This window comes from Lepus europaeus, chromosome 18 (genome assembly GCF_033115175.1).
Source record: "Lepus europaeus isolate LE1 chromosome 18, mLepTim1.pri, whole genome shotgun sequence".
NCBI classification, from domain to species: domain Eukaryota; kingdom Metazoa; phylum Chordata; class Mammalia; order Lagomorpha; family Leporidae; genus Lepus; species Lepus europaeus.
Genome location: NC_084844.1, coordinates 26,317,964 through 26,344,982, shown reverse-complemented (window position 1 = coordinate 26,344,982; position 27,019 = coordinate 26,317,964). Strand labels below are relative to the sequence as shown.

The window sequence follows — 27,019 nt, the reverse complement described above, 5'->3', positions numbered from 1 at the left end:
CTCCACTAAGGGCTGTTGCTAAGGAAACGTTACATCTCAGTGGGGTGAGACCCAAGGAAAGAGGAGTCCTCCGTACTGGAGGATCACACCGACCACATCTCCTTCTTCCCAGTGGGTCACAGAATCTCAAGGTAGGGCCCCATTGTCTTCCCTCGCTTGAATCCACTCTCCAGCATCTTCACCAAGTGGTCCATTACCCATGTGCTTGTACCACCCCCACCCACCCCCACCCCCAGGGACAGGGAGCTCATTACATCTCAGATAATCAGTGCCACTTTGGGACTAAGATTTTTGATTTCTGAACCTCAGATCAAGGTTAATGCTGTAAACAGGCCACTATCTCTCCCAGAGTAAACAGCCCCAGGCCCCTCCTCCATGTACTCCCTTGGCCCCTGGGTGCTCTCCAGCCCCTGTTGCTCAAAGCAGAGTAGGCCTCCAGGCAGGGGGGAGGCAGACCAAGGGCAGGAACTCCACCATCTCTGTTCTAGAGACAGCTGTGGCCTCATGAGCAGTGGGGTCCTTGGGCCGCACAAGTCGTGGAATTCATTTCCACCAAAACTCCCAAGGTATGCGCAGAGATGTTGGTCACCTGCCCAGAGAAAACGGGAGGGAGATTCTCACCATGTGGTGTGGATGGGTGCCCAGGAGGTCACAGGGCTCCCCCTCGAGTCTCCTCGCCTTAGGTTTATCTGGGGCTGGGGCTGACAGATGTAGCTCTGATCATGCACCTGCTCCCAAAATGCACAGCGGATGTGGAAGCCTCTGGGCCGTCAGCCCTGCCAGGCCAAGCCAAGCCTCCCCTTCTAACCTCATTTCTCTCCATCCTCATTTCTTCTAGGACATGCCACATGTGGTTTCTTAGTTCTCCAAAATCATTTCACATCCCCTATGTCATCTGATTCCCACAAAATCTTGGAGGGGCGTGCGTGGGAGGTGGGCTATTGTTCCATTTCACAGGTGGTGAAACCAAGACTCTGAGGATCAGTTGGTGAAAGGAAACAGGTGTCACAAGGGGCCTGAATAGCCCACCCCCTCCAGCCTTTCCCTCCCGGCTCAAGTACTTCCTGGCTGTTTGAACCACTTCCCACAAGGTGGTTGATCCACAGGCCCCTCAAGTTAAAGGCTCAGGGGCAGGTTCACCTAACCAACATGCAATGCAAATGAGATGCAAAACAGCACATCACACCCAAGGAGCCCAGAATTCAGGGCCTTTGGGGTAACCGAGTTATAGCTTAGGGCTTCCCGCAAGGGGAGACGCCTCCGGCTTTCTCCCTCTCCCACCCCAGTCTCCTTCACACTGATACAGCCTGGACAGCTTCCAGCAGCCAAGGAGATCACGTGGAAGAGGTCACGTAAGGCACCCCAGAGAGATTTGGAATATAGCTGAGCTGATTCTCACATTCGTACCACGGCCGTATCCTAGGCATCCTGTTTCCCAATCAAAACCCCTTGGCGGCTTCTCATGTGACCCCTTCTCTACTTCCACAGCCCTACAATGAGGGCTGGGCTGGCAGCTTCAAGCCCCCATGCTCTGACACCCTTGGATTCCACAGTCACGAGGGACGTCCGAGCTGGGGACGGGAGGGGCGGCCTGACTTTCCCAGCTTCAGGCTCCTGCAGGCCTGTTTCTGTACAGTCCTGAGTGCCCAGGGGGTGGCTGTACACTTGGGAACAAGGGGCCTTGATGCTCAAACCCTCTGCCTGGCCTCTCCAGACCCCATGGCCACACCAGCCAAGTGCAAGTGTGCAGGGACAGGAAGTAATTCAGGAGCCAACTTCTGGACCCTGGTGACAAGTGGCCAGTGTAGGCTGGATGATAGATGATCCTCTGTGCGTGCAGGTAGGCAAGGGCAATGAAAGGGAAGTTGCACCATCTCAGATTAAACTTTAGTGACCCAGACAGCCACCATGTGGCTTGTGCTTTGGCACAGTAGGTTAAGCCACTGCTTGTGACAACAACATTGCCTATCAGAGCATCCCTTCTACTTCTGGCTGCTCTGTTTCCAATCCAGCTCCCTGCTAATGCACCTGGGAAAGCAGCAGAGGATGGCCCAAGCGCTTGGGCTCCTGAACCCATGTGGGAGATCCAGCTGGAGTTCCAGGATCCTGGCTTTGGCCTGGCCCAGACCTGGTCCTTGTTGCCATTTGGGGAGTGAACCAGTAAATGGAAGTTTAATGTCTCTCTGTCTCTCCCCTTCTCTCACTCTCTTTTTAAAGATTTATTTATTTATTTGAAAGGCAGAGTTACAGAGGCAGAGGCAGAGGCAGAGAAAAAGAGGTTTTTTATCTGCTGGTTCATTCCCCAAATGGCTGCAATGGCTGGATCTGTGCTGATCCAAAGCTAGGAGCCAGGAGCTTCTTCTGGGTCTCCCACGTGAGTACAGGGGCCCAAAGACTTGGACCATCTTCTACTGCTTTCCCAGGTCATAGCAGAGAGCTTGATCGGAAATGGGAAAGCCGGGACTCGAACCAATGCCCAATATGGGACGCCAGCACTGCAGGTGGCGGCTTTACCCCCCGCTAAGCCACAACGCTGGCCCCATCTTTCTCTCTCTCTCTGTAACTACCTTTTAAACAGATAAATGAATCTAAAAGAGAGAGAGATCCCCAGAGGTATTTTTTTTTGACAAAGTATTCCATTGTCCCATTTTAGTGTAGCAGGTAAAGCCACTGCCTGCCATGCTGGCATCCCATGTGGACAGTGGTTTGGGTCCCGGCTGCTCCACTTCTGATCCAGCTCCCTGCTAATGCACCTGGGAAAGCTGTAGAAGATGGCCCCAAGTCCTTGGGCCCCTGCACCCAACTCCAGCCATTGCGGCCATCTGGGGAATGAACCAGCAGATGGGAGACGTCTCTGTAACTGCTTTCAAATAAATAAATCGTACAAAAAAAAAAAAAAAAACTTTCTCTCTCTCTGTAACTCTGCCTTTCAAATAAATAAACAGATCTTTCTTAAAAAATCCACACAACACCTTCAGCCCATCCCAAACACAGCCCAAGAGTGTGATTCCTGATTGTCCACAGAGACACCCTAGCTACACAGGTGTCCAGCACACACTGCTGAATAACACCCCGTCCTCATCCCCTGCACACAGGCACAAATACCCAGAACAGGAAAAATGTGACTTAGAGAGGAGGTGCTGGATTTGAGAGCAGCCTACGCTGGAGACCCCTGGCTGTGTGTGGAGAGATCCCTGCACTCTTAGCTCCTTCTGCACGCTGGAGACCCACCGTCGAAAGCACCTAGGCTGTGTACATTTCATGCACTTGAAGTGTGCTGGGGGCCTGTGGTCAGCAGCCCCAAAATCAACTTAGAAAAAGATCTGAGGGCTGCTGCTTTTTCACCCCAGCTCTGCCTGCATGGAACAGAGCGACTCCGGCAAGTCCCTTCCTCTCCCTGGGCGAACTTCCATCTGTCGAAGGGAGGCTGGGACTAGGGGGATCCCGATGCCCGGGGCCTGTGAGGGCCTGCCCCAGGTGGTGCCTGCCTCTCCCTCCTGAGTGCAGGTGGTGCGGACTCCAGCACTGCTGTGCTTCCCACACCTGCAGCAGGTGGATCTTGCCCAGAGGCAAAAAAGGAGGCAGAAGCCCTTCCCAAGAAAGGAGGGTTCCCGCAGAGCCAGCCTCCCCGAGTATGTAGTGGAGCAGGGACTCTGGGGTCCCAAGGCTGAGTTGCCAGGCTGGTGCCCCTGCTGCACCTGCAGGGTGTGTGTGGCACTTGAGCCACACAGGAGCTGGGGAAGTGGCAATTGGCAGCACTTCCTGAGTCCCAGGGAACCCGCAGGCAGCCTCCTGTTTCACTTTCCTGGATTTCTCCGTGTGGCCAAGAAGGGCAGGGCAGGGCAAGTCCCAGACGCTGGGACGCCTCGTGGGTCCCGGCTCCATCATCCCCGGCACCCCTGGCTGGCAGTCTGGGGTTTCTGCCGTGAGCACACTTGGTCTCAGGACATCTGCTGGCCCCCACAGGAAGGCAGGCGACAGGGACCAGGAGACCTCGGCTCACCCCGGCCCCCTCTCCCGCCGAACCCTGCGCCTTACCCAGAACTTGGAACCGCACAGGGCGTCCATGGGGCCGACTCCGCGGGGCGAGGAAGGCGAGCACGGCTGGGCACAGCCGCGGGCGGACGGAGTGAGTTGGTGCTGGGAGCCGCCCCCGGCCCTGCGCTCCGCCCCGGCACGCCCCGCCAAGCCTTACCCCCGGGACCTCGGGGTTACAACACCGCCTAGGGAAACTGCAGCCCTGGGAGGGACTTTGGGGAGAGGCGGGGCCAACATGGTGACAACATGGTGGGTGGTCCCTGGGCTGCGCTGGGGCCTGTCCCACCAGATCTGGAGGCTGATAGGCCTGGGGCAGTTTCCCAGGGGAACTGGGGCACACATGTGCGACCACCTGGAACACACACACACACACACACACCTGCCCAGTGACATCAGGGAGCAGCATTTAGTGATCCTCCCCCTGATACAAGTTCATGTTCGTTCCTGGACCTCAGCTGTGTCATCTGTAAAATGGGTAGAACTTGTGCTCTCCAGCAATGGGGAAAGCCAACTCTCCCCACCAGCTGCCGGTGTTGTACCCCATGTGCACTTGCTTGTGTGTGTGTGTGCATGTGTGCAAGGGAGCAGGCAGGAGGAGGGAGGTCCCAGCACCATCTACATGGCAACATCCTCTCAAATCTCTGCCTTCTGTGGCTACTTGGTCCTGCCCAGGCCACTCCAGTGCCTCCGGCCTTCACTTTCTCTTCTGCGAAATGGGACCAATCACAGTAGGATCTGCCCTAGAAGGTTCTCTGAGGAGTAAATGGAAAAGGCACACACACGGATTGTCTAGTGCGCCTGGCAGGTACCCACTGAGTGCGAACCTTCATTCTGCTGGGGGGCGGGGTGGACAACAGATGAAGCACCCTCCTCCTGAGGCTGACTTCACACTTCCATCTCTGAAATGGGCTTGGGTGCGTGGGCATATTGGGGCCCCTCCATCTCTCACTCCTACAGGGCCCCAGAAGCCAGGTGACCACCCCTTCTTGGGACGGAGCAGGGATTCTGCCCACCCCCCTCCTGTGCCTGCCCACAGGCTCTGTCCAGCCTCACCCTGCGATCCCCCCCACCCCGGGCATTTTTCTGCATGTTTCCTTCCCTGGTTGGTCAACAACCGGCATGGGTAAGAGCCAGCGAGAGAGCGCAGAAGCAGCTGCCGCTTCCTGTCCCTCTGGCACCGGAAGGGAACTCTTTTGGCTCTGGGCTGTTCGAATTAATATCTGAGTGGACACGGGGTGGGGGTGCCATGGGGTGGCAGGCTTCCCACTTCCCAGGCAGCTGGCCCCGAGGGCCTCCACCCCCCACACACCGGGCAAGTCCTCTGAGCCCTCTCCCCTCCGCTCCCCATTCACACCCCCTTCCTTCTGCCCCCACACCATCTCTGGGCAAAGAGGGCGGAACTCCCCCACCTGTCACGGGCGCCCCGTGGTGAAGAGGCTGAGAGGCCCCCAGGGCAGGGACCGACTGGGTCAGTCCCCTCCTTGCTTCAGACAGTACCTTTGGTATCCTATGTAACCTCAACAAGCTCCCTGATGTCTCCGAGGCTCAGCATCGTTAGCAACCTGGACAAGGTGCACCTGCACGCCTGCCCAGCCCCGCTGCAGGTGTGGGGGGGTGTCCAGGCTGCTCCTGGGGATCCTCATGCAGCCCTGCTGCTGCCCCAGGCATGGCTTCATCTGCACACACACACACCCCGCACCCTCTCCTGTTCCTGCGCCTATGGGGTCATAGGCACCAGATAAACCAGGAGGGCTGGCTCAGACCTGGGGGACACTTGGCCTTGGGCCTTCCTTCAGGATGCCTGGGGAGGTGAGCTCGCCTTCCTGAGATGGGAAGCCCAGCTTCAGCCTCCTCCTGGGACCTTTGAACCCCAGGTTGGCCAGGCTGCCCAATGGTTAGAGCTCCTGTTTGGGGCCAGGGAGTGCCATTCCCATCCGCCCCAGCCCTATGGTCTTGCTGTTGCTCCCCCTCAGGCTGCAGCACCAGGTTGGGCCCCTTGGTGGTCCTGATCCTCACCTTCCCCGTCTCTCCTGAGGCACAGGCTGCTCAGTGCCGCTCACCACTCGTGGAACGTGGTCCCTTTTGCACAGCCCTTGAATAACCATCACAGGAGTTCCAGGATATTTTTGCCTGGCTGTTCTCAGCAGAGCACAGGCTCCGAGGCCTGAGACACCCCCACCCCAGCTTCCCAGGGCCAGGGACCTTAGCCTGGCCCAGGCAGCCTGAGCCCCGTGTCCTCTGGATGCTTCCAGCATCCTCGGCTCACCTTCAAGGCTGCTCAGCACACACCCTGCCTCCCTTTCTGCACCTGCCAGACTCTGCTTTTCCCTCAAGATTTCGCTGGAGCTCTCCTGTCCCACCCTGAGTGGGGACCCCTCCCACTGCCCACCCCTCTCCCTGCCTTGTTACCATGGAGACTTGTTTCTCACTATATCCTCAGCACCCGGGACAGTGCCTGGCAAAATGGGGCCTCAGGAAGTATTTGCTGACTAAGCATGGATGCCTTTTTCTAAGAGGTCCTTGGTAGAAAGGACACCAGGTAGAATCCCTGAAGGGGTGTCGCTCACTCTGTTTTTGGGTTTTCAAAACCAAGGTGTTTCGCGCTGCAGGGCTCCTGGGAGCAGCAATAAAGGCCTTGTGGGCTGGGCTGTGGCAGAGAGGCAGGACAATGCCTGCCCCCAACCCTCCTTCCCTGCTGCCTGCAGCTCTGCCTGCTCTGGGCAGCCTGGGCAGTACTTCCCCCGCCCGCAAAAGTCCCAGGGGAACCCAGCATCAGGGATTTCCTGGTGAGGAGATGGCAAGATAAGATCCTTGCCAGGTGCAGCCCAGAGCAGGCTTGACAGCAGGGAGGAAAAAGTGGAGCAAGGGCAGACAGACGGGGAGACCAAGGAGAGGCTGTGGAGTGGGGGTGGGGTGTGGGTTGAGAAGGACAAGCAGGGGGCATGGTTGAGGGCAGCAAAGCCACCCATTGTCTCAGCGCCTGTTTCCTGTTAGCCCCTCATGGCTCCTTCAAGGCTTGGAGCACCCCCAAACCATGCTCCGGCTCCCTTCTCCCCAGACCTCTCCCTTCTAGACCACGGCCTGGTGGGGTCCCCCGCTCACTGCCCTAAGTAAGGCTGTCCTTCCATCTGCAACCTAGCCCTGGATCTGATTTGGCATGCATGTGAGAATGCTGGCTGCTGCACCTGCTTCGGGAGTTCTCAAAGCAAGAAGAATGAATGAGCTCCAGAGGCCACAGTCAGCAGCTCCCACACCTGGGGCAGGGTGAAGACACTCACAGCTTCAAAGTCCCGAGCCGAATTCTCTGTAGGGGAACAGGGGGTGGGAGGTGGCGGGGTAGGGCAGCTGGTTTGCTGAGTAGCCGGCTCCTTGACCCACCTCGCTCAGCCCCTGAGTAGGATGACAGTCCACAGGGAAGCCTGCTCACAGAGTTAATTCTGCTCCAGGCAACCACTGGCCTGGGTTAGTTCTGGATCCACCGGCTTTAGGTAGAGATCAATCGGGCTACTCAGGTAGGCTGTACTCCTGACTGGACTTCCTCAGCACGAAGTCCATCGTGGGGCCCTGTGGGCCCACCTGTCCAAGGGAGGTGTCCATCAGCAGTGGGGTCCCCTGTCTGGCTGGGCCCCTCTGCAGAAGGGGTGCACTGTGGCACCAGGGGATGGTGCCTTGTGCTGCCACCTGGTGCCTGCTGCCCTCATTGCACCGCTGTCACCAGTCCCACGGGTTGGGCTCACAGCTAGCTCAGGAGAGGGGGTACGAGGCCATGGGGCACCAGGCTGTGAGGGGTGGGACCAGGGTGCAGAGGGAGGTGGAGGCTGTTTGGAAAGTGGGTGAGGTCTGGGTAGGGCAAGGGTGGAGGACGGGAAGAGAGAAGGGGATTGGAAGAGGAGGAGGAGAGCAGGTGCCCTGCTTCAAAGGCAGCCTCATGCCAGGAAAGGGTGGCGACTGGGAGCCCAAAGAGTTGCACAGTCAGCTCTGACCAGCCCACTAGCAAGTAAATTCAAGTGTTTAAAATTTATTTATTTTTATTTTTTGACAGTCAAAGGGGGCGGGGAGGGAGAGAGAGAGAGAGAGAGAGAGAGAGAACCAAATACCTGCCACAGCCAGGTCTGGGCCAGGCTAAAAGCCTGGAATTTGGAACTCACTCTGGGTCTCCCATGTAGGTGGCAGAGACCCAGGCTTCCCAGGGTTTGCCTTAGCAGGGAGCTGGATGGGAAGTGGAGGAGCTGGCACTTGAACCAGGTCCTCCTATAGGGGCTGCAGGTGTCCTAAGCAGAGAATTTAACCACTGCTCCAAAAGCCTGCCCCTAGCAAGTCATTTTGTAATTAGGATTCTTCCCACCACGTCCCTTTCCCTCCCCGGTGGGTAGGGTGGGCTGGGGTGCAACCCCAACTCTGCCGTTCCCTGGCTGCGTGACCTTGGGTAAGTTCCGTGAACTCGGAATCCACTGCCTGGCGGAAGGATAGCACTGGTATTTCCCTCGCCTGGGTGTTGTGAGGAGTAAGTGAGAGACTGCATCTGAGCCTCAGGTTTGTTTTTAGCACCAGCTCAGCGCACTCCTCCCAGGCCCCCACCCCCAGACAGACCTTTTCCTGGAGTCTCGGGGGTGGAGGCTGCCGCAGCAGCGAGTGACACAGTTTCCTCTGAACCCCTGAGGAGAGGCCGATGGCAGGAGCTCCGAGTCCATGCGCTTCGTTTCAAAGGCCCCCGCACACCGGAAGCCCCTTGCCTGCTCCAGTCCTGCCCCTGGAGCCTGGGTCCAAGGCCCTCCCCGCCCGAACAAGCGTCCTGACATGACATTAGCGTCCGCGTTATCATTACTGCTGCCCACAGCATTCAGCAGCATTGTCATTTTCACGTCAAACCCTCTTAATGAAACAACAGCTTCCACGTGGAGGAAGATGTTTTATCTTTGGGGAGGGGACACCGCACTGCCCAGATGCCCCCACCCCACCCCAGGGAAACCCCAGGTTCACTGACCGGCATATGGAAGCCGACAGGGAGCCTCTTCCTTTGCACCAGGCTGACCACTGCAGTTCTCCGGAAAGCAACCCCAAGAAAAGCCACTGCAGCCCAGTCTTCCTGGGCCCCTGCTGGGAAGAGGGACCGGGGCAGAGGACCTCAGAGAGAACCAGGCACACTCAGAGTCAGCCCATGGAACTCGATGGCTGTCCACAGCGAACAGACGGACGGATAGCAGGGGTGGGAAGGGGGCTGGGATGGAGGGAGGGGGTAGTAGCTCAGCTCTTTGCTTTCACCTTGACTCAGAACCCTTCCACCACCAGAAGGAAAAGGGTCCGAGAGCCCCTTCCCCACCATGTCTCACCCTCATGAGAGCTACGGAATCCGGCAACATTCTACCCACAGTTAAAAGCTGAATTTGCAGATCCAGGTGAGGATGCTCTAGGAATTTGGCACGCACAGCTTTGCTGGAACAGCAAAAGGCAGCTCCACAAGCACCCCTCTCCCCGCCTCGAGGAAGCTAGAGGAAAAAGGGTTTGGCATTCCTGCTCCCACCACCACCGCCCCAGGGATCAAAGCAGGTGCTTGGTTCAAAGGGTGATGGTACTTCTGTGCAAAAGAGCAATCAGAGAGGCTCCCACCAACAATGCCTCCAGGTCCAGCTGCCCGGCCCACGGGCCTGTGGGGGAGCTTCCGCCAAGCACATGTGGTTCTGAGCGAGGGGGCAGGGGCTGCGCGGAGGGAGCTGGGGTTTGGGGCTGGCTGAGCGGGGGTCACTGCTTCTTGGCACCAGGGTTTCCACACAAGACAGCACTGTGGGGGGGGGGGGAGAGGCCCTGTCCTCCCCGCCACTGGCTCCCGCTGGGCAGACAGCAGCCGTCCGTGTAAACACCTTGACAATGCTCATCCATCACGCCCCAGGGGACTGGCTCCCTCCTCAGCAGCCTGGCCACCAGGAGGTGGCCTCTGGACACTGGCCCTGCTCACCTTGTCCTCCAGAGGGAGCCACTCCGTTTACACAGCTGAATCCCATTGCCCGGCTCAAGCAACTACTGGCAGGGCCAGTCCGCTAGGGTCCCCCCAGGGCAGGAGGCTGAAGCCCCCCTCCCTCCCGGCTCAGGGGACCCACTGAGCCAGACGCCTGGTAGATCTGGAGCCAAAGCCGCCTCAGTAAGGAAAACCCAGAAGCCCTGGCCTCCCCGCCCCCCCCCCCCCGCCCCGACAGAGCCGATCGGCAGCAGCTGAGGCTGCCTCCCCAGGCTCCATCATCAGCCCCATTACCCCAAACGGCTTCATTATGCCAATTTCCCGCTTTCAGCGTGCGGCTGATAGCTGTCAGCAGAAATGAGAGTTAATCTGGAATTGCTCGCCTTCGCTGAGCTGCCTGGCTAGGAGGAGGCAGTGAGCAGAGACCCCGCTCCTCCAGTCAGAAGCCAAGGAGAGGGGCCTCCTAGCCCCGGACAACACATAAGTCCCCCCTCCACCCTCCAACAGGCAGCCCCAGCGTCCCGCCCTCCGCCTCACCAGCGCCCCCCTCTGGACGTGCCTGACTCTCCATGCATCCCCTTTGCTTTTTTACTCGGGACCGTGATTACCTTTTTATTTTGGAAAATTACTTTATTATAGATATAGAGATATATAGATATGTATGTATGTATATATAAAAAGGTTCCATTTCATTTGTAAAATCTCATTTTTTTTTCTGTTTTTTCTTTTTCTATTTTTTTCCCCCTACAGAAAATGATGCCGAGGTTAAAGGAGAAAATAAGTTACATGACAGTTTCCAAAAGGGGTCTCCCTCTCCGCTGAGGATGGGCCACCGTCGGGGCTGGAATGCACGCGCGGTTCCCGCTTGTGCTTTGCAAGAGAGAATATCACTAGACTGGTTATTTTGGGTTAAAACAGCAAAGAGACAGACGCCTTCGCCTCAGAAGTATTCTGAGACACACAGGAGTGGAAACAAGTGACTTCAGTCACAAAATGTGGTACATCCCGCATAGACTAGATTCAATTAATTTAATAAAATAGAATATACATCGAGATTCTGCACAAACGTATTGCTTTCTCCCGACAGCTCCTGCTGGCGGGAACCTCGGTGGCCCTGGGCCTCCCTTCCACAGCCAGGGCTACTGCTTGGAACTCTCTGGAAGTTCTGCTTGCAGGGACCCAGAGCCATGGAGGTGTGGGGGTGGGGGAGCGCCTCCTCCAAGTCTCTTGAGGAACACAGCTCAGCAGGAGGAGCTAGGATTTGGCACCCGGCGGAAGAGGTGAGGGACGAGAGTGGGCGAGGGGCTCAGGGGTCCAGGTCTGCGGGGTCAGAGGATAAACCGGAGAGACTCAGCACGTCTTTCTTTGGGGAGGGCGAGGCAGCCATGCTGTCGGAGGGGCCGGAGGCCGAGGGATCCTTGGCGTCACTGGACGGAGCCCTCCTCCGGAGGCAGATGCCGGGGCTGGCCGGGGGCCGCGCGCCCTGGCTCTCGGGAGGGTCTATGGAGATACTGGGTGGGCTGAGTTTTTTCTTGGGCCGGCTCCCAGGTCCCCCAAGCGGCTGGCCCGCGAGGCTGGAGCCGCCGTCCAGGCAGCTGACGGCAATGGAGTGTCTCCTCTGCTCGTCCAGCCAGGACGCGGGCCGGCGCCGGCCGCTCTGAGCCTCCACGCTGTAGCACTTCTTCAGGTCACGCGGGGAGGGCGGCGCCTCCTGGCTGCCCAGGGCCAGGAGGTCCCCCGAAACCCAGCTCAGCTCCGTGTCCAGCTCAAAGCTGCTTCTGGTCTCTGGAGGGCCCTTGCTCCGGCTGGGCTCGGGGCCAGGGCAAAGGGCTGACAGGGCCATGTGCTTCGAGATCTTGCTCTGGCTGCGAAAGTGCTGCCGGGCCTGGATGCTTGGCCGGCCCCAGAAGGAGGAGGACCGAGCCAGGGGCGGAGAGGGCCCGCGTGCCTCCAACAGCAGATCCTCCCGGCTGCCCAGGCCCTGAACGTCCAAGGAATCCGTCCTTATTGCTGCCTGGGTGGGGTTGGGGTTTGGGGAGGGCTCAGCACAGGGCTCTCTCCTTCAGACCGGGCACTACCCGCCCCCAGCGTCTCCCAGCCCCTGCCCCATACAGAGCAGGACCCCATACAGCTGCTCTTCTTGGGGGATGAGGATCCTGCGATGCCCTGGGGCAGCCTGACCCCCGCTGTTCTCCAAGCCCCTCCCCACCCTAAGCTCTGTCTTCCCTTCCCTGCGCCCTGGCTTCCCTCCACCTGCAACCCCTGACCCCTGGCAGCCAAGGACGCTCCTGGGCCGGCTCTGCTGCCTAGATGACTCCTTCTGGTCTCTCAGCCTTTGCGTGGACTCTCCCGTGGCTTTGATACCCTGCCAGTCTCTGCCCCTAGTCAAACTGACCCTTCCTCCCCCACACGTGAGCCTCCTGCACCTGCGACCTGGTGACCGGTGTCTGCGCCTGGCCCCTGGGGGCATGGGGGCCTCATGTGTCCGTGCCCAAGGGCACACATGGGGCATGGGCTGGGCAGTGGGGGCAGACAGGCCTCACCCGCTATAGGAGCCTCTGCTCTGTGCCCCAGGAGTCTGGCCCTGCGTTTGGCCACAAGTGAGGATGCCTAAAACTTGCCTTAGGCCCCTTGGCTTGTTCCAAAGAATGGAGGAGGCAGCTGAGGCCTGTCTTCTCCCTCCCCATTGGTGTGTGTGGCCCTGCACAACCTTAGCCCCGTCCTGTCTCCCACGGGGCACAGACCAGTTCTGTGTCACCCCTGGGACCTAGAACTGAGCATGGCCCATCACTGGCACACACGGTGTATTTGTCAGAAAATGAAAAGTGTAGATGCCGGTGGCCACCACTGGCCCAGAAATCCAAGATGAGGGCCCAGCCCCCAGGCCCAGCCCCCCTCTCCACCTGCTCACCTGGCGCCTGAGTGGCCTCTGAGCCAAAGGGGAGCGGCCCGGTGGGGGCAGTTTGGGGATGGTGCCCCAGGTCGGGGCGCTGTGGGGCTGGAGCAGGTTAGGTGCATCTTTGGGAAGCTGCAGGTTGTAGCTGGTATCTGCTGGCTGGGAGTGGACAGACAAGACAGAGCCTGCGGGGGGCATGGGGGGTCAGGAGAGGTCTGAGGCCCCCCCCACCCTTACCACCCTGGGCAGAAAGCCTCTCCCCTCAGGCAGGGGCTGGGGGCTCCCTGGAGGTCCAGAGCTGCCTCAGTCTCCCCCAGGCTGTGCTCTCCCTGTGTCAGCTGAGCCAGCCTGCTCCAGCCTTGGTACCTGACTGGGCCTTGGGGAGCCCCCAGCCCCTGGGTCCCAGGGACCCCTCGGCAGTGCTCCCATCCCTGCACATGTAGCTGTCGTTGGGCAGAGAGTGTGTTCGGCTGACCCCAGCCTTGCGCACAGTCAGCAAGTCTGGTCCCAGGGCGGCGGGCACCTCCTCGGGGCGTGGCTCCATCTGCAACAGGAACAGGATGGGGGGGGGGTGCATCTAGGCTTGTAACTGAGGCTGAGTCAGACCACAGACACCAAATACCTCCCAACTCCCACCGTCAGGCCTTGGCCCCCCTTCCCCTCCCAGAGCGACGTGGCAATGGGCATGAGTGTGGCGGGAGGAGGGGCAGACACACAGATGAGCCCTCCACACACAGGGAGGAGGGGCCTCCCCCAGGGACCCTGTGCGCAGGTGCATCACTGGGAGTCCAGGGGATGGTGGAAGGGGTGCAGAGGGATCCAAAGAAAGAAGAGCAGCCCCCACCCCCACCCCAGCCCTACAGGTGGCTCCAAAGCTGATTCTAAAGGGGATGGGCCTGGGGCTGTGACCTAGAGCAGCACAGGGGAGGGTTAAAAGCTAACAGTGCACCCCTACCCCATGCTGGGGCTCAGGAGCCTGGGCAGCCCGGGGGTCCTGTGGGTTGGACTGCATACCCAATTCTGGTGGTGGTGGCCCCAGGGCCCAGCACAGGCCTGGGATAGGTTCATGTCCATTGAGTGATAGATGAACACCGGATGGGGGGTATCACAGCCCTCTCCCCACCCCCACCTAAGCAACACAATGACTCCCGGTGGAAGCCGGGAGCAAGGCCTGGGTATGCATTGAGCTCCTGCCTCAGTGGGCAGACTGGGGATGGAAATGAGTTTTCTTCACATTTGTTTTAAAGGAAGGTGGTCACCAGCCCTTCAGCCCAGCTGGGGGCGCCCAGCAGTGCTCCCTGCGGCCCTGTCCCCCTGAACACAGGTTCCCAGGGAAGCTGTAGGGTCCTCAGCAGGCCTGGGGGGGGGGGGGGTCCTTCACTTCCCCGGCTCACTGCTGCCAGTCACCCCACCCAGGACCCCAGGGCGTCCCTCAGCCTGGGCCCTGCTCTGACATCAGTGGGAGGGGCCAGGAGGAGGGGGCTGCTCACAGGCAGAAGGGGGCAGGGGAGCTGGGAAAGGGCATGAAGTTGTCAAAACAGAGAGAAGCCCCCCACACCCATGGAGTGTGGCAGCGAGGACACGGGGACACAGGGACAGGGACAGAGCCGACAGGGACAGCCCCCAGGTGAAGAAGGGCATGGTGGTGGCAGCAGAGATGTGACCCTCAGCCCCTGCGCATGGGGAAGGTGTGGTGTGGGGCAGGGAGGGGTAGGGCTGGCTGGCACCGGGCTCCACAGACACTGGCTCTGAGGTCACCCGTGTTTCTGGCGGTGTCACTCCTGGGTGTCTGGATTAACCCTTTCACCACTGCTGCCCTTACAGCCCTCTAGGCAACGCCCCGATTATTTCTCTGTCCCCAGTGGGGGACCTGCAAGGCCTCCTGCCAACAAAGCCTGGGGGCACCAAGTGCCTCCAGGGCGGAAGGCTCTGGGGGGGCAGGGGCACCCTGGGCCTGTCTGGGGCCCTGCAGCCAGCTCAGCCCGGGGGGTTGAGGGGGTGGCCGGGGCAGCCAGGGGTCATGTGTATGTACGTTGCGCTCCAGGGCACTAAGTAAGAGTGTGTGAGGCTCATCAGGCAAAGAATCATCCGTCAGAGCTAGAGAGCAGGACGGGTCAGACAGAATCTCTGACGTCAGAGACATAGCCTCCATCTCCGCTAGAGCGATCTAGACGGGGAGAGAGAGGAGCAGGCGTGAGAAACCAGGACAGCGCGCCGCCGCGTGTGCACGCGCACGCTCCTCCCTGCTCGCTCCCGCCCCTCCCCAACCCAACCAGGGCCTCCCCTCCCCTACGCCGCCCCCTTGCTCAGATCTGAGAGGCTGCAGCAGGCAGCCAGAGAGCCCACGCTGAGGGAGCCAGGGACGCCCCCCAGCCCCGCCAAGGCTCCTCCCGCCCCACCCCAGCCCCAGGGATGAGCGGGCAGGAGGGAGGGCTTACAGCAATGGTATCAAAAAAAAAAAAAAAAAAAAGGCCAGCAAAGCCATCTCTCTGCACAGACAGAGCGGCGTGGAGGGTGCCGGGGACAATGCTGCCAACCTGAAAGCTGTTTTCTGCCTTTTCTCTCGGCTTCCCAAAGCCTGGCAGGATCCGGCCTGGCCCCAGATTCTGCCCCCCTACACACACGGCGGGATCTGGGACGTGCACCCCTCCAGGTGGCCTGAAGTGGGCGCTCTGGGCCACACCGTTGGGTCGGCTCACCTGGCATCTTCTGGAGGGGCCTCACAGTCACCCCTGCTCTCTCCCACCGCCCGTCCGCCCAAGCTTCAGGAAGGGCCACCCTTTCCCTCTGCTCATTCTAGGTCATTGCCATGTCTGGGACTGAGTCCAGCAGAGGCTCAGCCCCTTCCCAGCAAGCGGTGCTGGGCAGTTCTTGGGATCAGGCAAATGCTTCCCAGGACCCTGCCTGCCTATCCCTCCTCTCCCCGCACAGAGCCCACGGGGGGTGGGAGGGGACCTCACGACCAAGGACAGCTGACACCTGTCTCCTCGCCTGTGCTCTGACCTGGCGCAGGGGGTCCCTGCAGAAGGAGCCCAGGAAGCAGACAGTTCAGAGTCACATGGGAACAGGGAAGAGACACCCGGGGTGGGCGCCTTGCGAAGGGGCCGAGTCCTCTTCTACACCAAGCTCCCAGAACCCACCCTCAGCTGGAGCCGTCTGTTCTTGGGACACTCATCACGCCCAGTGGGCTCCATGGTTTGAAAAGCCACAAAACAAAGGGCTGGCGGGCGTGAGGGGTGCTGTCCATGAGAGAAGGAGGAGGCATGCCCCCTGCCCCTGCACCATCCCAGAAGCCTCTCTGCCCTGGCTCTGCACTCGCTTCCTCCACCCCAAAGGACCACTCTCAGCCCATCTTCTGCCCCCGGCTCCTTTTCTCCCCCTGGTTCTTTCTCCCAAATCCGCTCTCCAAGCCCCTCCTGCACCCTGCTGCCTTAGAAGGGCAGTCTCAGCGCCCCATCTCCCAACCTGCCCCAGAGCTTGAAGCACCCCCATGTCCCCCTGCCAGACCCAATGCTCAGCTGAGGCTCTTTATCCATACACCCGCGGGGAAAGCGACACTCCCAGCTTCCCCAGAAGCACAACACAGCACGGCACGGCACAGCCTGGCAGTCAGGGGAGGGGCACAGCACAGGGGCACAGTAACCTGTGGTTCGGAGCCGCCCGGGCTAGGGGCGGAAGGGAAGGCAGAGGGCTGGCCTCCCGGGCCCGCCAGCTCCTCCATCAGCTTCAGCTCCCCATCCAGGGAGCCCTGGATCAGCAGGGAAATGGTGTCAAACAGCTGTCTGTCCTGGGAGGACCAGCCCAGAAGGGCAGAGTCAAGGGCGCAGGGGTCAGAGGGGCAGTGGTGAGCAGTGTGGTGGCAGGTGAGGGGAGGGGGTGAGAGCAGCAGACACACAGGCACAGGCACACACACACACACAGCACGGAGAGAAAGAGGAGGGGTGGGCCAGAGGGAAGGTGTGGGAGATGCCAGGGGAGCAAGGCCCCCCGGGAGGGAGGGAGAGGAAGGAAAAGTGGAAAGGTTGGCGAGAAGGAAGGAATCAGGCAGGTTAAAGGGCGGGTAGGAAAGAAACAGGAAGGAAACAGAAAACTTAGCCTTGAACTTAAGAGCCTGGAAGGGGAGGCCAGACCAGGCTGGAGGAGGCAGGGATGGATGATCCGGCCAGGGCACCGAGGCTGTCCTGTGCAGCTACTGTGGGCAGCTGTCTCCAGGGAGGGGCAGGTGACTGCTGGCCCCTCGGCATCCAGGTGGGAGGGTCAGAAGGACCCAGAGAAGCCCTGGCGCGGGCCGTGCTGCAGGCTGGCCACCCTCCCCCTCCCTGCTAGCCCAGGACCCCTCCCCCATGGGGGGTGCTGTCAGCTCACCGTGGGGTGCTCCAGCGAGAAGCGGGAGGCTGCTCTGGTGTGGGCTGCGGGCTGTGGGGCCCCGGGCTTAGAGCTGTCGGGGCTGTCGGGACCCTCAGCCCCAGGCCAGAGGAAGGGGCTGCCCAGCGGCGAGTGGGGCTGCGGGCTGAGGGTCTTCAGCTCCAGCTCCAGCTCGGCCTCCAGCTCGGCCTCCTCCTTGGCCTCCTTGTTGCTCTCCTCCAGGTGCTTCATCAGCACGGCGATCACCACGTTGACCAGCACGAACTGCGCCGTGAGCACGAAGGACACGAAGTAGATGGGGGAGATGACCGTGTTGTAGCAGGTGGACTCCTGGTCACAGTCCCGGAGAGTGTCCTGCGGGAGGCGGGACAGAGGGGTGAGGCCGGGGAGGACGGCAGAAGGAGATGTCGTGCAAAATCGGGTGACCGTTGGAGGAGGAGGAGGGGTGGGGAGGGGCAGTGTCGTGGGCTAGGGGCAGAGGAGGTATGAGTCAGAGCATGTCCCGTGTCCCAGGGAGAGGACTTCCAGAGCGTTCTGGCCTGGGGGACAGAAGGTCCCATACTTCTGTTCCTGTCCAATTCATCTTCCCCAGCAATCCTGGCTCAAGAACAGGGCCAGCCCTGGAGAGAGGGAAGCGCTCACCTTCATGATCCCATTCCAGTTGTCCCCAGTGGAGACCCGGAAGAGGGTCAGGAAGGCCATGCCAAAGTTCCGGAAGGTGGCATGCCGGCCCAGGCCCTCACAGGGGTGTGTCTCGTCACACTCTGGGGGAGAGAGGCCCGCATCAGCCCAGGAGACCTCTGGCTCCAGCCTTGGCTCCTCCACTCTCCCCAGCCCCAACTCACCCAGGTCTCCAAAGAGCTCCACGCCCAGAGCTGCAAAGATGAAAAACAACAACATGAAGAGAAGTCCCAGGTTCCCCACCTGGAAGAGAGGAAAAGAAGTGGAGAAGGTGCCTGCCGCTGCCTACCACCCAGTCAGCTCCCTTGAGCCCCCTGCACCTTCCCTTCCCCAAGAGGACCCCAGCCCCCACCGCCACCACCCGGCTACCTGGGGAAGGGCCTGCATCACCGTGTCCAGCAGCGCCCGCATGCCCACAGCCATCTTCAGCAGCTTGAGCACTGTGGAACAGGACAGGCTCAGGAGCTGGACCCTCTGGGGCCCCAGCCATATAGCTGCTAGAGCAGCCAGAGCCGGGCCGAGGCTGGGGCTGCTGGGATGGCAGCCCTGGGGCCAGCCAGGTTGCGTGCCTCCCTCAGCCCAGTGTCCGACCTTTCTTTGGCAGGAGGGAGTCCCTTGGCAAGCCACAGTCACCCAGCCCCTGGCCAGCTTCAGAGCTGCCTCTTCCAGGAAGGGCAGGCACCTGGCACCCACCTCGGGCGATGCGCAGCACCCTCATGATGCGGATGATGGTGGGGTTGATGGGCAGCGAGGCGTTGACCTCTATCTCCTCCAGTGTGATGCCCATGATGGACAGCAGCACGATGGCCAGGTCTAGCTGGTTCCACCTGGAAAGCCCGAGACACAGCCCCCTGAGTGGGGGAAGGGGAGCTGACGGGGCAGGGGTAGTTGTGGAATGGAAAGGCAGGGCTAGGAAGGACCTCAGAAGCCAGCCGGTCCAGCCTCCCATCCTGCCGGGAAGGGGGTAGCTTGTCTGAGGCCACGTGGCCAGCAGGTGGCAGAAGCAGGGCTCAGGACCTCTGGTGAGGGCCTCGGCTTTTCAGCTTTATTCATTTGCTTTTTTATTGAGCACATCCTGGATGGGGTTTGCCATGTGCCAAGCGCTGTTTTAAGGGCTTCATGACTGGAACCGGCACTGTGGCGAAGCAGGTAAAGCCACCGTCTGTGATGCCAGCATCCCATATGGGTGCCGGTTTGAGTCCCCAGCTGCTCTACTTCCAATCCAGCTCTCTGCTGTGGCCTGGGAAAGCAGAAGATGGCCCAAGTGCTGGGGCCCCTGCACCCACGTGGGGGATCTGGAAGAAGCTCCAGGTTCCTGGCTTCGGATCAGCCCAGCTCCAGCTATTGCAGCCATTTGAGGAGTGAACCAGCGAATGGAAGACCTCTCTCTCTGCCTCTCTCTGCCTGTGCCTCTCTGTAACTCTGCCTTTCAAATAAATACATACATCTTTAAAAAAAAAAGTGGTGATAGGGATTTACAATCAGGAATTCATAATCGCACAGTTCTGTGGAAACTATCTTTATCTACCATTTTACAGATAGGGAAACCAAGGCACAGAGAGGTTAAGCAACTTACCCAAGGCTACCAGCTCCTAAGTGGTGGAACAAGGATTCAAATCCAGTCCAGGTAGAGTCTGGCTCCAAGCTCTGTGCTCCTGATGCCCCAGGCTAGGCCACATGGACTCTTAGCTGCCAGTGACCTCCAGGTCCTGTCTTGCCAAGTGCCCCATTCCCTCCCATCTGCCGGGTCCCTCCAGCCCTCCCAGACCCCTCTGTTACCTGTCCTGGAAGAAGCGGCGGAAGCCAAAGGCCACGAGTTTGAAGACAGACTCCAAGACGAAGATGACAGTGAAGATGTAGTTGCAGATCTTCAGAGCCTCGTCCAGGATCTGGCAGGCATGGGACGGGAGGCAGGGTCTCCCAGGTGCCGACCCCACCCCTCTGTCACAGCTACCAGATCTGGGAGTCAGGGTGAGTCTGGCCGGCCCCATCTCCCCTGCTCCCGCCCTCCTGGCTGGCCACCGGCCACCACCCCAGGATACAGCACAGCACGCGTGATCTGAACCTGCGAGCTGGTTCAGGCGAATTCGTGCTGGGACTGCAAAGGGCCTTGCGCATGGAGGCCCAACCTCCTCACTGTACAGCTGGGGACCGAGGGGGCAGAGGGCAGCTCAGGGAGGCTGACCCAGGGGTGGCATGATCACAGGTGTTTCAGAGCTGGGCATTCACTAGAACCTAAACTCAGGGCTGGCGTTCCTGGCATAGTGGGGTAAGCTGTCGCCTGCAGGGCCAGCAGCCCATAAGGGTGCCAGTTGGAGTCCTGGCTGCTCCACTTCTGATCCAGCTCCCTGCTGATGGCCTGGGAAGTCAACAGAAGACAGCCCAAGTGCTTGGGCCCCTGTACCCGCGTGGGAGACCTGGATGAAGCACCTGGTTCCTGGCTTTGGTCTGGTCCAGCCCTGGCTGGTGTGAACATTTGGGGAGTGAGCCAGTGGCTGGAAGTCTCTTTCTCTCCCCTCAATCTCTGCAACTCTGCCTTTAAAATAAATAAAATAAAATCTTTAAAAAAAAGAACCTAAAGTCCAGAAGAGCAGGCACAGATCTGCCTTCTTTACCTGTCAAAGGCCTGGAGCCCAGCCCCTGGCAGGTATTCAACACGTGTTTACTGGACAAAGAACCAAGTCTTCCACTTTCTAGCTGTGTGACCTTGGTCACGTCAACTGACCTCTCTCAGTGTCCTCATCTATGGAACCAACATGACGCCCACCTCCCAGGGTCACTGCGAGGGCTACAGAGGAACCCACGCAGCGCGCCCAGCACTTAAGCCCTGACCTGTGCTGCACCAGCCCCTCCTGGGGGCCCCATGCTGGCAGCAGCAGCTGAGGGCTGGTCACTCACGCTTACCTGGGGCTGCTGGTAGTGCTCCATGGCCATGGTGACCACATTCAGCCCAATGACACCCGTGATGAAGAGATCCAGGTAGTGGCTGGTGCACAGGTGGTGGACAAGGAGCCGGAAGCGGGAGTAGTCCGAATAGTAGGGTTTGCACTGGGCTTCTGGCGGGACAGGGAGAGAGCAGAGCAAGCATCAGGCCCCTGCCCCCCCTGCATCCCCTCCACCCACGGTGCCCCAGAGCCCCCAGCCTTGAACACCAGAGCTGAAACATTCCCGTGTCATCAGCAGCCCCTCCCCCACACTGCCCTGTGTGGAGGGGGCAGCTCTCTCGGTGCTGCGGCCCCCTCCAAGCATCTGCTCTACTGGCTGCAGTTGGGGGGCGGGGCATGCAGAGCTCCCCTCCTACATTAGACACCAGGTGAGCCCCTCCCCCTCAACCCAGGCAGCCTCCAAAATCCGCCAGCCCCCCGGAGCATCTACAACTCTGTTCCGCGGCACAGCCAGATCAATAAGATGAAAAACCACCAGGCTTATCGGGCTCAAAGGAGGCTCCACCAGCGGAGCGGCGAAGGCTCTGGCTCCTTTGCTGCGCTCAACCCCTCGATCACACAGAGCTGAGATTTGGAGATAAAGCCAGAGATCGGAAATTGGACATCTTGCTGGCTACGCTGACCCACCCACAGGGCCTCCGGGGGCAGGGCCTGCGCCTCCTGCACTGCGCGCTGGGGAGGGCAGGGGGAGGCCACAGGGCTCTGCTCCATCCCAGCCCCAAGCTGGGAGGGCCCTAGCCAATGGACTCACCCGGTTTCTAATGAGGCAGTGCCCAGCCTGCTCCGGGGAGTTTGGGCAGCGTTAGACTGCAGGCTGGGCTGGAAGCACTGTCTGAGATCTGTCAGAGGCACAATATTTCTCTTGTAATTAGCGAACCTCTTAGGGACAAAAATTATGGTGCCAGGAGGCTAGCTGTTCAGCAGGCGGAATGACTCTGGGACCAAGAGATTGAGGGGCCCCTCCCGCAGGTGCAAGGAAGGGCCAGGCCAAGGTGGGGACACTCTGATCCAGAGGGTGGTGACAGATTGCTCTCCCAGGCAGCCACAAAGACAGAAGAGACTCCCCACAGGGAGGCCTGGGGCAGCCTCAGGTCCCAGACAGCCCTTCCCCTCCTGGGAGGTCTCGGCAGAAGCCAGCCAGCAAAGGCTGCAGCCTCTGAGGCCTGCGCCAGGGGTCAGCTGGCTCAGGGGTGGCAGGAAGCTTTGGGCCCAGGCCAGCTCAGATATAACTGTCCTTTCCCATGCAGCGGACTACTTGACAGAGGTAAACTGAGGCAGGGAATGGCCTGAGGTGGGTCCCCACCAAAGGCCGAAGGAGGAAGAGCGCCCACGGGCTGCATGTTCAGCTTGGCGGGGCTGCCATGCTCAGGGACCACCCGGCCACTCTCCAGCATCGGTCTTGAGGTGTGGATAACCCAGGGGCAGAGACCCCAGCAACAGCAGGTGCACCTTGGCAGGAGCACAAGACCATCTTTCTGTTCTCAGATGGGCTGGCCAACTGTGGCTTCGTTTGCCCAGGCAGCCCTCCTGACGCCCCAGAGTGTGGGGGCACAGAGGCTGGGGTGGAGCAGAGGATAACATGAGGTCCCCGGTCATCCACACCGCGATCGTGGAGGGTGGGCCGGGCCGGCCGGGCCTCTTCCTTCCTTCCTTCAGTACCACAGAACCAAGGGCGCTACTCGCCCCACGGTGCCTTATAGCAGCTGGAACTCTTTCTCCGCATTAATCTCCATAAATGCTGAGAGCACCCGATCCCATTATGCTAAAATATGAATGGAGAATTAACTAAAATGTTTGAATACAATTAGGTTAGGAAAAGCGGCTCCTTATTAGCCCCATTATTAGCAGAGACAATGGAGAGGAGAGGCTGGAGGGGAGTGCTTCCCCCTCGGCTGTCACCCCAGCCTGCCCAAGTAGGCAGCCCCAGGCCCGGTGGACCACCACCAACACCGCCTCCTGGCCTTGCTCTAGGAGTCGAAGGGGTGGGTGGGCTCTGAATCAGCCAGGGACCTTCCTCAAGCAGCCCAGAGGGTGGGAGGGCCAGGATGACTGAGGCAGGGCCTCTGCTGACAGCAAACAGACCCCCGAGGTATAGGCAAAAGCCTCTCCACCCCTATCTCCCACCCCAGCCTGGCCAGAAGCCCCCCATAAGGGCACAGGGCCACAGAGCCCCAGGTCGATGCAATCAGTGCCCCTGTGGGCAGCCCCTTTCATTTTACAGAGGAAGACGAGGCCTGGCAGGACCCAAATTGGCAGCACACTGGCCTCACGGCCCCATCTCTCTGCCTCCTAGTGCCAACGAGCTGCCTTAGGTGGAGAGAATACCAAAGTCAGACCATGGGGAGAAGGGTACCGGGCAGAGGAGGGGCGCAGGAGGGGCTGCAAGGCTGTGAGTGAGAGCAGCAGGCACAGTGAGTTAGTTAGGAGAGGTCCCCGGGAGCTGGAGGCTCTCGGTCTGCAAAGGTGAGTGGCAGGGGGTGGGCGGAAGGCTGGGGCCACTCCCAGGACTCAGGCCTCCGTGGCAGAAGCCACAGCTTCAGCTGCCAAAGCCAGGCCTGAACCACTGGGTCCCCGCTCGCAGGAGAGAGAGTGAGTGGAGGTGGGTGCCCCAGTGGCCAAGGAGAACAGGGCTGGGGCTGGAGGCCCAGTGAGCACAGGAGGTGGCTCCATCACCCGAAAGCCCCCATGCCTCCCTCCACCCAGGATGCAGGCTGGACCCAGCTGCCTGCTCAGACCCATTCCTCTGCCAATCAAAGACGTCCCTGGTGTCTACCCCGGGCGTGGCTGCCCCCTGGTGCTGGCAGTGGCTCTGGCAAGGAGCTGTGGTGCCCCTACTTAGTTTGCAGCAGCCCAGCAAGGGGGTTTGACTCGGTCCCCATCACCAGCACGTAAGTCTCACGGATGAAAAAGGCAGCTGCTCAGGGCCAGTCCACTCTGGGGAACTTCTGGGCTGGGGCCCAGGCACCTGTGTTTATGCTTGCCAGGTGACTCTTAGGTACATGGCCGTGTGAGAGGCCCATGGGGTGACCAGCACACCCGTTCTGAGTGCGTGAGTCCTCATTATCAGCCAGGGAGCCAAGTCCGGGGGTGTAGTGCAGGAGTAACCAGGGCGTTTGGTGTCATGTCTTGGGGGGCCTGAGAGTCTGTGTTGATGCATGGGACGGCCCCCTTGGGGAGGAGCCTCATGGGCAAGTGCTGTGCTCGGGTGTGCACGCACCAGGGAAATGCTGAGGTCACTTCTTCCCGCCCCCTCCCATCGCTAAGGCTTCCGGGGTTTGCAAGAGAGCCAGACAGAGACATGAGGACCCCAGCAGCCCAGGTCCATACCAGCCAGAGACTCCGGAGCCCCCCGGGAAGATGGTCTCCCAAGGCCAAGCTCCACAGGGATGGGAGACATGGATCCACCGGGCCCTGGGGATGACCGCCGAAAGGAGGCTTAGGGGTCCCTCTTGGGGATGTTGCTGAGCCCCTGCAGCCCAGGCAGCCCAAGCCCCGTGGGACGGTGTCGGCCTGGGTCTGGCAGTGGGGAGGAGATGAGAAAGTGTGGCCAGTGAGTGGTCCCCTAGGCTGAATCCCAAGCCCTCAGCCGCTGAAGAGGCAGCCCATAGGCGTCCTTTTGTTCTTCTCCATGTTTCCAAAACCATCACACATTTGCCTGGGTAAAGACCCCCACAGCCTACTCTGCTGGCAAAACAGCCTTTCTTTGCCGTCATTCAGAGCGTGACCTCCTGCAGCTTGGAAGCTCTGATGAACAATTAGACGGGCTTTGATTGGTACAAAATCAGACAAAGTCATCACCGAGGTGCTCATAACTTCAGAGACAGGTTTTGAAAATGTGAGGTCTTTGGGAAGAGATGACAAGGGGGGTGCTTGGGGCTGCACAGTTTGGGAACTACCAAGTAGGAAGAGCCAGGCAGGGCCATCACAGACCCTCTGGGGCTCCACACTTCGCAGGGGTGCAGGGAGAAGGTGGTCGAGGGGTCAGGGGAGTGTGAGCAGGACCAGGAGGGCCTCCCAAGAGCCGTGGCTCTCGGCAATAAGACCCCGACTCACTCCCAAACCTGTGGCTTTTCTGGGAGGATCTGGTGGCTAACTCGGGCTTTGGATTTGCAATGTCTGCTGTTTGTAGCCAGGACATGGTCACCGTGATTACTTGACTATTAATGAGTCTGTTCAATTATTCATTGTTACATTTTTAAAACAAATCCTCCCCCCTCCCGCTCCTCTCATCCCGATCCCTCGGATCAAAGTCTCCCCTTCAGACAAGAGGAGACTGGAGAGATTTGCAGCTCTAATAACCCAATTGGGAGGTGTGAGGAGGCTGTAGGTGGGAGGGGAGCAGCAGGAGGCTAGGAGCTGGGAACTCGGTGGCGAAAGTGGCTCTTCTAAGAGTTGTGGGAGGGAGGGGGGCACCCGGGCCAGCTCAGCGCAGGCCCACGGGATGACGCAGAGCCTGGTGCTTCAGCCCTGCTCTCTTGGGGGGGACCTGGGGACCTTCACCCTTCACCCCGAGAGGATAGGATGATGAGCCATGGAGAGGGAGCAAAGTGCATGGCCCCACACGCATGAACCCAACCCCAGACGCAGTACCTGACGCAGCACTGGCTGAGCTGCCGGAAGCAATTACATCGTCCAGCATTAGATCTAAAAGAACGAAACACGACATGGGTCACTGGCCGGACCAGGCGCGCTGGGTGAGGCCCCCTCGCCTCCAGCCCTCTCCTGCCTATGAAGGGGATGCACTGAGCATAGGAGGCCGGCTCTGAAGGTCCAGCCCCAACCTTGAAAAGACAAGCGTGATTCAGCCAGCTCGCCGGGGTCACGGGGGCAGGGAGCAGCAGAAGGAACAGGCAGCCTGTCCGTCATGAGAACAGATGCCGGCTCCTACCTGGGCCATGCCCTCCGCTGCACCTGACACACTTACAGAACCCAGGAGGGGAGCCAGCTAGCCAGGCAGGGGCCATGAGTACCTCCTGTCAAAAGGATTCCATCTGTGGTACCCTGCTGAGGAGGCCCACTGCGGGAGGGGGGTGGGGCCCTGGGGACCGTGCACCTGCTCAGATTCGGACACCCACAGGGAAGCTGGGACCAGACCCCTACCCCAGAGCTGGGCAGGAGGTGGATAGATGAGGGGCACAGAGAGCTGTACCGCCATGGCCGCCCGAAGGCCAGCGTCCCCTCCATGTCTTGCTAGGTCACCCCCTCTCACAGGGAACACTGGCCCTGTACCACCCCCATCCACCACCTTCTCTAGGTGCCTCTTCCAGGCAGCAGGAGAGGGAGCTGAGAGCAGAGGGCCGGGGGCCTGGCAGCCCCTCACTCACTGGGTGGTACTCACATTTCCACACACCAAAGAGGGCAACTCAGAGCACGGCCCGCATCTCACCGGCGGAAGGAAGACGGTTGTGAGAGGGCGGAGAGAGCAAGGGAAACCCACAGACCAAACAGAATAGACGCACACTCTGTGGCTTAGAGCAGCCCACACATAAAGACATGCAGAGAGACGTGGGCCGTGATGGGGGAGAGAGGCACCAGGCAGACACGCAGGGGCCCTGAAAGCAGGCAGCCAGGCGCCGATGCACCTGAAGACACAGCGGAAACGGGGGTGCCTGGCGCCTGTCCCCTCTCTCACACCCTCCCTGGACTCTCGGGGCTCTTTCGCAGAGCCAGCTGCCCCCAGCCTGAGGGCACATGGAGGGACGGGATGGGGTCCTCGCCCACTCAGTGCCAGAGCTGCTGGCGCGTGCAGGTGAGGTGCTGAGGGTCAGAGGTCAGAGAGTCATGAGGTTAGAGTTCCTCAGACCTTCCCTGAACCAGTGTTACCAAAGACAAAGAGAAACCCTGACACTGGGGAGGGGCTTTGTTGGTGACGGGGAGGGAGGGTGGGTCTGGGGATGGCTCTCAGCTGCTACCCCTTTCGCAGGTTCTGCTAAGGCCTTGCTCAGCAGCTACAGACACTGGGCTAGTACAAGGTCAAGATGCTGGGTCACCCACCCCAGGGTGGGCAGGACTGGCACCTGGACCAATCCCTGGGCTGCCGGACGCTGGCGCAAGGCAAGGTAGCACCAAGTACCAGTGCCACGAAGCCGTGCGGCAGCTCCCACCAGGCATCCTCTGGGGAGCATGGTGCGGAGACCCAGG

General features: G+C 60.1%; 2 protein-coding genes across 5 annotated transcripts in view; both read right to left on the bottom strand.

Annotated features, from left to right (window-relative positions):
• ABCC3 (ATP binding cassette subfamily C member 3) overlaps window positions 1–4,141 on the bottom strand; it is a 42,334-nt gene extending 38,193 nt beyond the window's left edge. For all 4 annotated transcript variants that reach the window (XM_062175417.1, XM_062175418.1, XM_062175419.1 and 1 more), the window contains exon 1: window positions 4,039–4,141. In XM_062175417.1, coding sequence (XP_062031401.1) covers window positions 4,039–4,068 — 30 coding nt within the window. In that variant the 5' untranslated portion in view covers window positions 4,069–4,141. The remainder of the gene's footprint in view (window positions 1–4,038) is intronic.
• Window positions 4,142–11,001: 6,860 nt separating this feature from the next.
• The window catches only part of CACNA1G (calcium voltage-gated channel subunit alpha1 G), a 53,104-nt gene continuing 37,086 nt past the window's right edge, over window positions 11,002–27,019 (bottom strand). The window contains exons 25-35 of the mRNA XM_062175076.1: window positions 25,469–25,522; window positions 20,838–20,989; window positions 19,713–19,822; window positions 18,627–18,760; window positions 18,303–18,373; window positions 18,098–18,176; window positions 17,895–18,016; window positions 17,253–17,606; window positions 13,254–13,431; window positions 12,903–13,072; window positions 11,002–12,005 (exon numbers count right to left, since the gene is read on the bottom strand). Of these exons, the coding sequence (XP_062031060.1) occupies window positions 11,298–12,005; window positions 12,903–13,072; window positions 13,254–13,431; window positions 17,253–17,606; window positions 17,895–18,016; window positions 18,098–18,176; window positions 18,303–18,373; window positions 18,627–18,760; window positions 19,713–19,822; window positions 20,838–20,989; window positions 25,469–25,522 (2,132 nt within the window). The 3' untranslated portion in view covers window positions 11,002–11,297. The remainder of the gene's footprint in view (window positions 12,006–12,902; window positions 13,073–13,253; window positions 13,432–17,252; window positions 17,607–17,894; window positions 18,017–18,097; window positions 18,177–18,302; window positions 18,374–18,626; window positions 18,761–19,712; window positions 19,823–20,837; window positions 20,990–25,468; window positions 25,523–27,019) is intronic.